Raw genomic sequence first — 9893 nt, 5'->3', positions numbered from 1 at the left:
ACCCAATCCAACTTGCTACCCTACTATATTTAAAGTTATCAGTTTCTTCTCGACACCCAAAATTTTCAAAAGCCTTTATTTTTCTGTCAGGTAAGTTCTCAATTTCTCTCACCTTTCACATTAGGGTTTCTGGACAAAGGAATTTTCTGCGATTCCCCTCATCGAATTTTTTAAACACCAAAGTGGGGTTAGTGATAAAGGGGTTTTAGGGCATTGGTGGGTTTACACCTTTTTCGTTTTTGTTTGTTAGGTTAATCTATTGACGATTTTAATTCTGAAAGCGATTCGGACGAAGAGGATGAGGCCGATTTTTGCTGGGAACTTGGAGTATGATACTCGTCAATCGGAGCTTGAACGGTTGTTTTCAAAGTATGGAAGGATTGACCGCGTGGATATGAAATCTGGTAAAGCCCTCCCGGTTCGCATAATCAACCAAAGTATTTTTAGTGGGATTTTGTTTCTTTCGATTTGTCATTAGTTTCTCTTGCCTGGTGAGCGGTGATGATGAAGTACGAATTTGTTTTTGTTGAGTTTATTGTTTTTTTAAATTTTTGTGAGCAAACCCTACTCTTTTGTCCCTTTTTGAATATTAGCTCCGATTTTTACTTGACATGTTGAATGGTCAGTTGTCCAACCGATTTCGTGTTGCCCATATGCTGTGTCATTTAGTGTAAACTGTGAGAGTCTTTTAAGACAACTAGTTGTCACTCATTTTGTGAAGTTAGTGTATGAGTAAAACAGAGGGTGTGGCTCGTTGGCAACACACTGAGCTTGTGGGGAAAGACATGGTTTCGAATCCCCACAGAACACATTCTTGGAGAGGGGTGAGGAACTTAAGTGTGACTAAGCTATAGTCCTGAGTAGTGATCTCATAGCTGGTCCATAGATTGTAGCTTCTGGGGATAACCTTGGGCTTCCATTGGGGAGCCCAAGGACTTAATAACGGTGGTTAAAGAAAATTAACAAAATAAGATGTTCTTCTAAATGGGACCTCATAGCCGTGTTTTGGAATTTGGATGTGAGCATATGGATGCTTTTGTGGCTTGAATATGTAGTTCCTATGGCCTGGTAGGAATAATGGAAGCCACAATTGCAATGCCTTTGGAAAGAAAATCCTCTGGTTTTTAAGTGTTTGTTTTGGCGCAGGAACTTCTACTAAGGGAAAACATGCCGAGCTTCTGTCTTGGCTTGCCAACCTCTCTGCAAATTTTTTTTGGAAGAAAACCTTCTTGCTTGCCTGCTCTCCTTCTACCCACTGATCTGCATTTTCTCATCTGATCATTCGTCACTCACCTCATCATCTCCCAACATTGACATTTCCACCAGAATGTTCTTAGTGGGATCATCAATCAATTTATTAAGCCATGCGTAGCTTATCTGAAAATAGGGGATCAATGAAATTCTGTCAAGTCATGCCATTCTATTTCTGAAATCACTTGTGCTGTCTGAATGGAGAAGCATGCTTAGCAGTCTCAGATCTGAATTTTGGATTTAACCTTTATTTGCAATCATGATTTTGTTCCTCATTCAACGCCTCTACAGCTTCATGTGCATCAGCCCTCACTTATATTCAGGTGTTGTATTCCTTTGTTCCTGACAGGGAAAATGATTTCCTGGTTTGGCTGATGTACTTCTGGTGAGGGATAACATGCTGATGTCTTTCTTAATCATCTATGCCTCTAATACTAGTTTTGTTGCAGGTTTTGCTTTTGTCTATTATGAGGATGAGCGTGATGCAGAAGAAGCAATTCGAGCACTTGACAATGTTCCATTTGGTCATGAAAAGCGAAGGCTGTCTGTGGAGTGGGCTAGGGTATGATAATGTTTTCATAACTATATTTTGGTTTTATTTACTTATTGATGAGATATCACAGTATCCTACCTGGTTTTAATAGGAGCTTATTGTTTTCCTTTGGCAGGGTGAACGTGGACGTCATCGTGATGGATCAAAGGCAAACCAGAGGCCAACAAAAACCTTGTTTGTGATTAACTTTGATCCAATCCGAACTAGAGTTCGTGATATAGAAAAACATTTTGAACCTTATGGAAATGTTCTTCATGTCCGAATTCGAAGGAACTTTGCATTCGTGCAGTTTGAAACACAAGAAGATGCTACTAAAGCTTTAGAGTGTACAAATATGAGGTAAATAATGAAAATTATATTGTCTTGTAGTAAAATTCAGTTTTTTTGTTTTTTTTATTTTATTGAATACAAATATTAACGTTTTGGTTTCATTACACGTGCAGTAAGATCCTGGACAGGGTGGTGTCTGTGGAGTATGCTTTGAGGGATGATGGTGAGAGGGGTGACAATTATGATAGTCCTAGACGAGGAGGTTATGATAGATCACCCAGTCCAGTTTATCACAGGCGTCCGAGCCCCGACTATGGTCGTCCACGCAGTCCTGTCTATGATAGGTATAATGGTGGACCAGACAGACGGGTGAGTCCTGATTATGGCAGGGCCATTCCTGATTATGGCAGGCGCAGGAGTCCTGATTATGGAAAGCCAAGGAGTCCTGATTATGGAAAGCCAAGGAGTCCTGATTATGTAAAGCCCAGGAGTCCTGGTTATGGAAAGCCCAGGAGTCCTGGTTATGGAAAGCCTAGGAGTCCTAGTTATGGAAAGCCCAGGAGTCCTGGTTATGGAAAGCCCAGGAGCCCTGATAATGGGAAGCCCAGGAGTCCTGATTATGGGAAGACCAGGAGTCCTGATTATGCGAAGCCCAGGAGTCCTGAATATGGTAGATATCGCAGGTATTATATTCTTGGTAAATTTAACCTTTTCGTGCACATGTTTTTACTCTTCTAGCAGCTTATTTATTCTGTTTTATCTGCAGCCGTTCTCCATTGCGAAGGTCTAGAACGTAAGGGATGTCCGTTTTTAGGGTAAGAAGAAAGGCTACAATGGCACTGTCACTTTCTAGTAATTAGAATAGCAAGTGGTACATTATGTAGTAAAGGGTACTTATGAGTTTAATGTGGTTTGCATCTTTATTTAGCATTCAGTGTGCCATTGGTTCCATAGGGACCTAATATGAGACCCTGTTTAGTGTGGGATTATTGATATGCATATTTTTTCAATGACATCGTGCTTTGCTACAGTCAAATTCTATTTTCGTAGCCTAGTATTACACTATTGTGAATGAGTTCGCTCTTGCAGTTAATTTGTAATCAGCTGTGCTCCGAAGTAACTGTTACTATGCATATCCAAGTAGCCTCATTTTATCAAAAGAAACCTTGTGTTTTTTTTAGGAAATACTCCTAAATACTAACTCTGCCCCAACTCTGGAAAAACAAATTAAATAGTTGGTGGAAGTAGGTGTCTAAATTTTCACTTCTTAGTATAGGAATTGCTCTGGTGGATAAATAATTTCTTATTTGTAAGATACTGGTATGGTAGCCTTGGGTGTATATTAGTTTAGTTTGTTAATTTGTATAGTAGTTTGGTGGTTTATATGAAAATTTAGGTAAGGTTGGGAAAGCATGTTAGGAAAAGAGGGTAAATATGTAGTTTGGTGGCTTCTTTTTTGTCATTTTCAAACTGAGAATATTATTTGTGTGAATCCATCCGATAAGGTTTTAACGGTGAGGTGAGGGAAGAGACAAAAAGGCAATGTTTAATGTAGCAGCCTCGTTTGAAGTTTTTTATTTGCTTAATGTGGAATCGATAAACTTTTAGGGGGGAAAACATGAGTAATTAGCCGTCGCATTGGGCAATTGTTCAAATTAAAGCAATATAACATCTTAGTTGCAATTATTTTGTCCCAATCAATACTTATTTTGATATTTAAAATTGTATAACCATTTTTATCATAACTTTTTTTAAGAATATCATTTATAAATTTCTCTAATTTCCAATTACTAAATAATAGTTTTTTAAAGAATTAAAATTTCATTATTTTATTTAGTAGAATTTAAAGTTGTTTTTAAGTAAATAAAATAAAAAGTATATAACTTTTTTATAACTTCAAAATTATATAACAGAATAAATATGTATATATATGTTTAAATGTTATTGTAAATTATTTGAAGTCTCAGTTAATGAAATATTTGAGTAATGTATACATTGAGGTTGAATAGTAATAAATGAGCTATTAAAAGATATTACCTATTTTGGATTCATTATTACGCAGTCCCATAATCCTAATCACCATATTAACCATTAAGCATTATTGTGCCGGGATACTTAATTGTTGAGCTATTGTTGTTCTGTTTCATTGACTTAGTTCTAAAGGAAGTTCATAGCTGAATTCCACTTCTATAAAGTGAGAACAAATATTTAAAAACAAAAATACATTGATAATTATTGACTAAAATTTCAACATATGAATTACTACTAATATCAAAATTTGTTATACATGTATTTGATTTTTATTGTAACTTCAAAAATTAATTTTTAATTAAAAATAAATTTTATGATAATTATTTTTACAATATAAGAAACCGAATATCTCCTATCAAATATCTTTAATCTTCTCTTCTTCTATTATCCTTCCGTCAAGTCTGAGAGGTATAGTATTAGTAAAGACACTCAAACGTTTAAATTAATTTTATTTATAATTTTTTATTGGGTCTTCTTTCTTAATGATGTTAGCCTAGATTTACTAAATTCTTAATAGTACTTTATAGTTCTTAATTTAGATTAGTCCAATTAATCGATGAGGTTTTTATTGAAAGATCGAGTGATTTTTCGTATTGCCAATCATTCGGTTTATCATGATAGGAAAGTAATAATAATAATAATGATAATAATAATAATAATAATAATAATAATAATATTATATTATTATTATTATTATTATTATTATTATTATTATTATCATTATTATTATTATTATTATTATTATTATCATTATTATTATTATTATTATTATTATTATGCAGGTTAATAACAAAAACCAACTAACTAGCCCATCTTTGCAAGAAACTAAAATTGATTTAAAGAAAATAAGAAAAACCATCCACCATTATTTTGTCATTTATCCTTTCATACATAACCACTGAATGATAATGAATCTGAATCATCTTCTACATCAATTTATCAAAACTTATTTCCTCTTTCATTGACTTTTCCTTTTACGAGAAACACTCAATCATTTAACTAATAACATAACTATTGGCTATGTCTGCCCAAGATGAAACCATCAAATGAAACTAATATTTTCTATCAGGTAAAAAATGTAACAAAAATGCCTTTCTTGAGATAAATTTATCATTAAACACTTACAAGATAAAAGAAAAGAGTAAAACTTATCTACTGTTGGCTATCATTTGATATTCATACTGATTGAAGAAATTCATTTCATTAATAATGAACACTCCTTCAAGACAAAGATGAGTTTCATGAATTGTAGCAGCAGCTTAAAACAGACAAGATTTTGATTCATAATTGACTACAAAAGGAGCAATAATAATTACATGTCTAAGTTGGGGAGTTCCTAAGTTCTTCATGAATTGCCTTTTCCAGCCATGACTCAGCATCTTCCATCATTCCAGGGCTAAGCCTGACCATGAGAATGCAAAATTCAGTTTCATTAAGCTTTCCATCACCATCAAGATCACCTTGTCTAACCATAGCATCTGCATCCTCCATACTCATGCCCTCTATACCAAGAAGAGCTGAGTTTCTCCTCAGACTCTCACTTGTTATCAAACCTTTTTCTGGGTCTGATAGAAGCTTGAGACCACCACACAGTTCTGACACAAAGGACTCCACATCAAGCTTCTCTGCCATCACAGGCAGCAAGTCCTCAAACTCTGTCTCCATGCTGTGCTGCTTGCTTTCCATTTTATGATACCAACCTTCCCTTTTCTTCTGCTTTCTCTTGAAGCAGAAAGCGACTTTGGAAGACTTTATCTTATATAAGAATGAAGAAGACTCGATGAGAATTCGTTAGGACAAGTAGTCTTTTATAGACATGTAAAACTTCTACCTTTTGGAATAAACACTTCCTAACAAAAATAAATTATTCTAAGCTCCCAACTTATAAGCTTCATTCAAACTCCAAAACCACCATAGATTCTTTTCTAAGTGTATCTTACTCCCTTATTCTTTTCTAATATACTTTTTTATTTGTTAGTCATAATAATTTCATGATTTTTTTATCGATAAAAATAAATAAAAGTATTTAAAAAATACCCAATCTTTATAAAAAGATTAAATTATTTTCCAACTCACTAAACATAACAAAGATCTTACATATCCCAACCACTTTCATGCACAGTACACACATTGGGGGTAGGTCATAAACATATAGGGTAACTTTTTTTTTTTTTTATTAAGAATGATGTTTGCAAAAGAAAATGAAAGTGGTGGTGGTGATGAGGTTCATCACCAGAGACAAATTTGTGGGTGAGAGTTCTGAATTTTACCAAGTCAAGAAGTTGAGGAATCTAGAGAAGCCTGTCTTTGAGAAGTAGATAAGTATTATTTGATGTGCATGCCATTGATTATGATTTTTCATTTTCATTTTCATTTTGATGATGAGTTTTATATGCATAGGAAGGTTTCTAGGAAGGTGCCTTTGGTGGGAGCAGAAGGATATTCTTGTTCAGACGTAATCTTGAGTTGTAGGAACTGTTCCATACATTGGCTTCCATGAAGCTTCCTCTTCCATTTCTAGTTTTCTTCCATCCATCAAATTTTGCTATTCTGTCGTCTTCTCAATCAATCATATACATGACAAGTGCCATAATAATTTATTTGTTTTTAAACCACAACCTTTCCACATGGGGCATATAATTCTCCATCGCAACATTTTTTTTTATTTCTTTTCTCAAATCATATCACAACATCTAGTTTTCTTTTACTTTGGTTTTACATTTTCTTTCCCTTTGTTTCTTTATTTGAGAGTTTGCACCAATGCCCTCTTCACGTGTTTCACAAATAGTACATCATTGCTTAGTGGCAACTTTTCATATTCATAAACTAATTAGTAATGTACCGGTAGGCACCGACCGACCGACCGAATGCACAATAAATGTAAGGGCATTTATGTGACAAGCTAAGTTGGTTAAGATACACCTCCGAAGAATAAGGAATATGCGTTTAAAGAAGATATGTTCCCCGGGTATTCCGGAGCACGACTAGCAAGACATATCCATAACCACCCTGAGTCCAAGGGACAGAAGGCCCATTAGGCAATCCTATAAATACTGTGCTCAAGCCAGAGAAAGGTACGTTTTCATTCACTTACGAAACTGCGCTTAGAATCTCATACTTACTTGAGCGTCGGAGTGCCTTCGCAGGTACCCTCCCCCGCCCGACCGAAGGAGACACCAAGAAGGAACGACCAACTGAAGGAGACACCAAAAAGGAACCACCGACCGAAGGAGAAAAAGATCGACACGTCAGCAATCTCATTACGTCAACCGACCGTGCCTGGGCCCCATTTCTCCAAACAGGTACAATTGGCGCCCACCGTGGGGCCGAGGCAAATCTTCAACTTTTTGAAGATATAATGGTTGCGACAAGAAACAACAACGACGCTATGGCAGAACAGATGACTATGATTCAAACCCTCCAAGCTCAGATGGAGGAACTGCGACAAAAGGGGATGGAAGACCATCGCCAACATGAAGAAGATAGACGCCGCCAAGAAGAAGAAATCGCCTTATTAAGAGAGCAGAATGCACGGCTCCAGCAACAGGTCGATAATCCCGAACGAGAAGGCCAATCCCATATGGCCGACCGAACCGCCTCTCTCATACCTACACCGACTAATACCAATCCTGCTTTCAGAGCTGAAACAGTCGAACGAAAGTCCAGTAAAAGGGGTCATCCTTTACCAGACGAAATTATCACTACACCACTTCCTGACAAATGGAGAGGTCTCGCTATTAAACTCTATGACGGCTCGACCGACCCGGACGAGCATTTAAATGTGTACAAGACGCAAATGACTTTGTATACCACAGATAATAATGTGTGGTGTAAAGTATTCCCCACGTCCCTTCAAGGAGAACCCCTTACTTGGTTTACAAAGCTGCCTCCGAACTCCATTGACGACTTTGACATCTTAGCTGTAAAATTCTCCACTCAATATGCCACCAGCCGACCGCATCACATGTCCTCCATGTCTCTCCTAGCGGTACAACAAGAAAAAGGTGAATCTCTCAGAACTTTTCTAGATAGGTTCAACAAAGCATGCATGCACATCCGAGGACTCAAGCAGGAAGTTGCATTGCACCATTTGGTCTCGGCCATCCGACCGAGCCGTTTTACTGAAAGTCTCATCAAGAAACCGCCTCAAGACATGGAAGACCTTCGAACTCGAGCAACCAAATTCATGCAAATCGAAGAACACATCGATTACCACCAACGGTTCAAAACCGTCGGATCTGGAGTCCTCAAAGATCAAACCCCGAACAAAGAAAGAGAAGTCGAGACCGAACGCACCGCCCAAATCACTCCAAGATCCGACCGGAGCAGAGGAGGCCGAATCCCCAGGTTTAACAGTTATACCCCCTTAACTGGGCCGAGGGGACGAGCCCTAGATGAAGCACTACAAACAGACTTAATTCCGATATTGAAGCAATATCAAACGCCACCGAATGCAGACACCGCTAAGCATTGTCAATACCATCGAAACTTCGGCCATACGACCGAAGGATGTCAGGCGTTGAAGGACAAAATTGAAGAGCTCATTCAGGCTGGTCATTTGAGGCAGTTCGTTAAGAGGACAAGAAATTCAAGATCCCCACCACGGAGTACCGACCGTACATCTCGTGGTGTCGACCGGTCGTACCGTAACGATTATAAACGTCGAACCGACCATAACCAGGCTTCGCGGAAACGCAGTGAAAGCCCCGTTCGACGTACACGCGCCCGCAGCATAAGTCCCGACCGAAACACCCGCCCTCGCCAACGAGTCCGCGAAGTCATCAACATGATTGCTGGACCCGTTAATTTGGGCGAACCGAACCACGAAGCTAATTATATAGCTGGAGGCTTTGCCGGTGGCGGGTGCTCAAATTCCGCCCGAAAGAAACATCTCCGAGACATCCAGTCCGCTCATGTTACCACAAGGAGGCGTCCACACATACCTCCGATCACCTTCACTGACGATGACTTTACAGCTATAGATCCAGCCCAGGACGACCCCATGGTAATCACTGTCGAAATTGACAAGTTCGCAATTGCCAAGACCTTGGTCGACCAAGGTAGCTCAGTCGACATATTATACTGGGAAATCTTCAAGAAAATGCGCATTCCAGAATCAGAAATTCAACCCTATAACAAACAAATTGTAGGGTTCTCAGGTGAACGGGTCGACACTAAGGGGTATATAGACTTGTATACAACCTTCGGTGAGGAAGACGGTCTCCACAAAACAATAAACGTACGATATCTGCTGGTTAACGCCCAGACTTCTTACAACATCCTGCTCGGCCGGCCGTCTATCAACAGATTAAAAGCCATTGTCTCCACCCCACACTTAGCCATGAAATTCCCTTCGGCCACTAACGACATTGCAACCATCCATGTCGATCAAAAAACTGCTAGAGAATGCTATGTCGCAAGTTTGAAAAGTGAGCCAACTCGATGACTCTATACAACCAATCCGGACGACCGAATCCCGCAAAAACGAGGGCGTTCCCCCACACGGCGTTCCGGACGACACATGTCCCGTCGTCAGATGATAGCCCTTGTTGACCTCGACCCTTGCATGGACGATCCCCGTATGGAAGCAGGAGAAGACTTGCATCCATTCCCGCTTCGCGATGATCGCCACACTACGCACATCGGTACTTCGCTGAAACCGGACGACCGAATGGCCATCGGGACGACACTTGTTAAAAATTCCGATCTTTTCGCCTGGACGGCCGCTGATATGCCTGGCGTAGACCCACAGGTTATCACTCACCGATTATCACTGTATAGAGAAGCT

The 9893-nt window shown here is 38.7% G+C and overlaps 3 protein-coding genes across 5 annotated transcripts; 2 read left to right on the top strand and 1 right to left on the bottom strand.

Moving 5' to 3' along the window:
• Positions 1-3110, top strand: LOC137818324 (serine/arginine-rich splicing factor RS31-like). 3 transcript variants are annotated; one of them, XM_068621670.1, is made up of 6 exons: positions 1-90; positions 251-404; positions 1701-1813; positions 1920-2143; positions 2248-2757; positions 2841-3110. In XM_068621670.1, the coding sequence occupies exons 2-6, from the start codon at positions 299-301 to the stop codon at positions 2869-2871; spliced, it is 984 nt and encodes a 327-aa protein (XP_068477771.1). In that variant the 5' UTR covers positions 1-90; positions 251-298; the 3' UTR covers positions 2872-3110. The 3 variants fall into 3 exon arrangements, with proteins under 3 accessions (XP_068477771.1, XP_068477772.1, XP_068477773.1); XM_068621671.1 differs by lacking the exon at positions 1-90 and having other exon boundaries at positions 198-404; XM_068621672.1 differs by lacking the exons at positions 1-90; positions 251-404 and adding an exon at positions 1147-1574.
• Positions 3111-5287: 2177 nt separating this feature from the next.
• On the bottom strand, positions 5288-6460 carry LOC137818920 (calcium-binding protein KIC-like). The gene is made up of 2 exons (XM_068622577.1): positions 6376-6460; positions 5288-5860 (listed from the first exon to the last, which is right to left on the bottom strand). The coding sequence occupies exon 2, from the start codon at positions 5789-5791 to the stop codon at positions 5426-5428; it is 366 nt and encodes a 121-aa protein (XP_068478678.1). The 5' UTR covers positions 5792-5860; positions 6376-6460; the 3' UTR covers positions 5288-5425.
• Positions 6461-7463: 1003 nt separating this feature from the next.
• On the top strand, positions 7464-9551 carry LOC137818040 (uncharacterized). The gene has a single exon (XM_068621261.1). The coding sequence runs from the start codon at positions 7464-7466 to the stop codon at positions 9549-9551; it is 2088 nt and encodes a 695-aa protein (XP_068477362.1).
• The last annotated feature ends 342 nt before the right edge of the window (positions 9552-9893 follow it).

The sequence above is a fragment of the Phaseolus vulgaris genome, chromosome 10 (assembly GCF_000499845.2).
Source record: "Phaseolus vulgaris cultivar G19833 chromosome 10, P. vulgaris v2.0, whole genome shotgun sequence".
NCBI lineage: Eukaryota > Viridiplantae > Streptophyta > Magnoliopsida > Fabales > Fabaceae > Phaseolus > Phaseolus vulgaris.
This window is presented reverse-complemented; position numbering and strand designations above follow the sequence as displayed.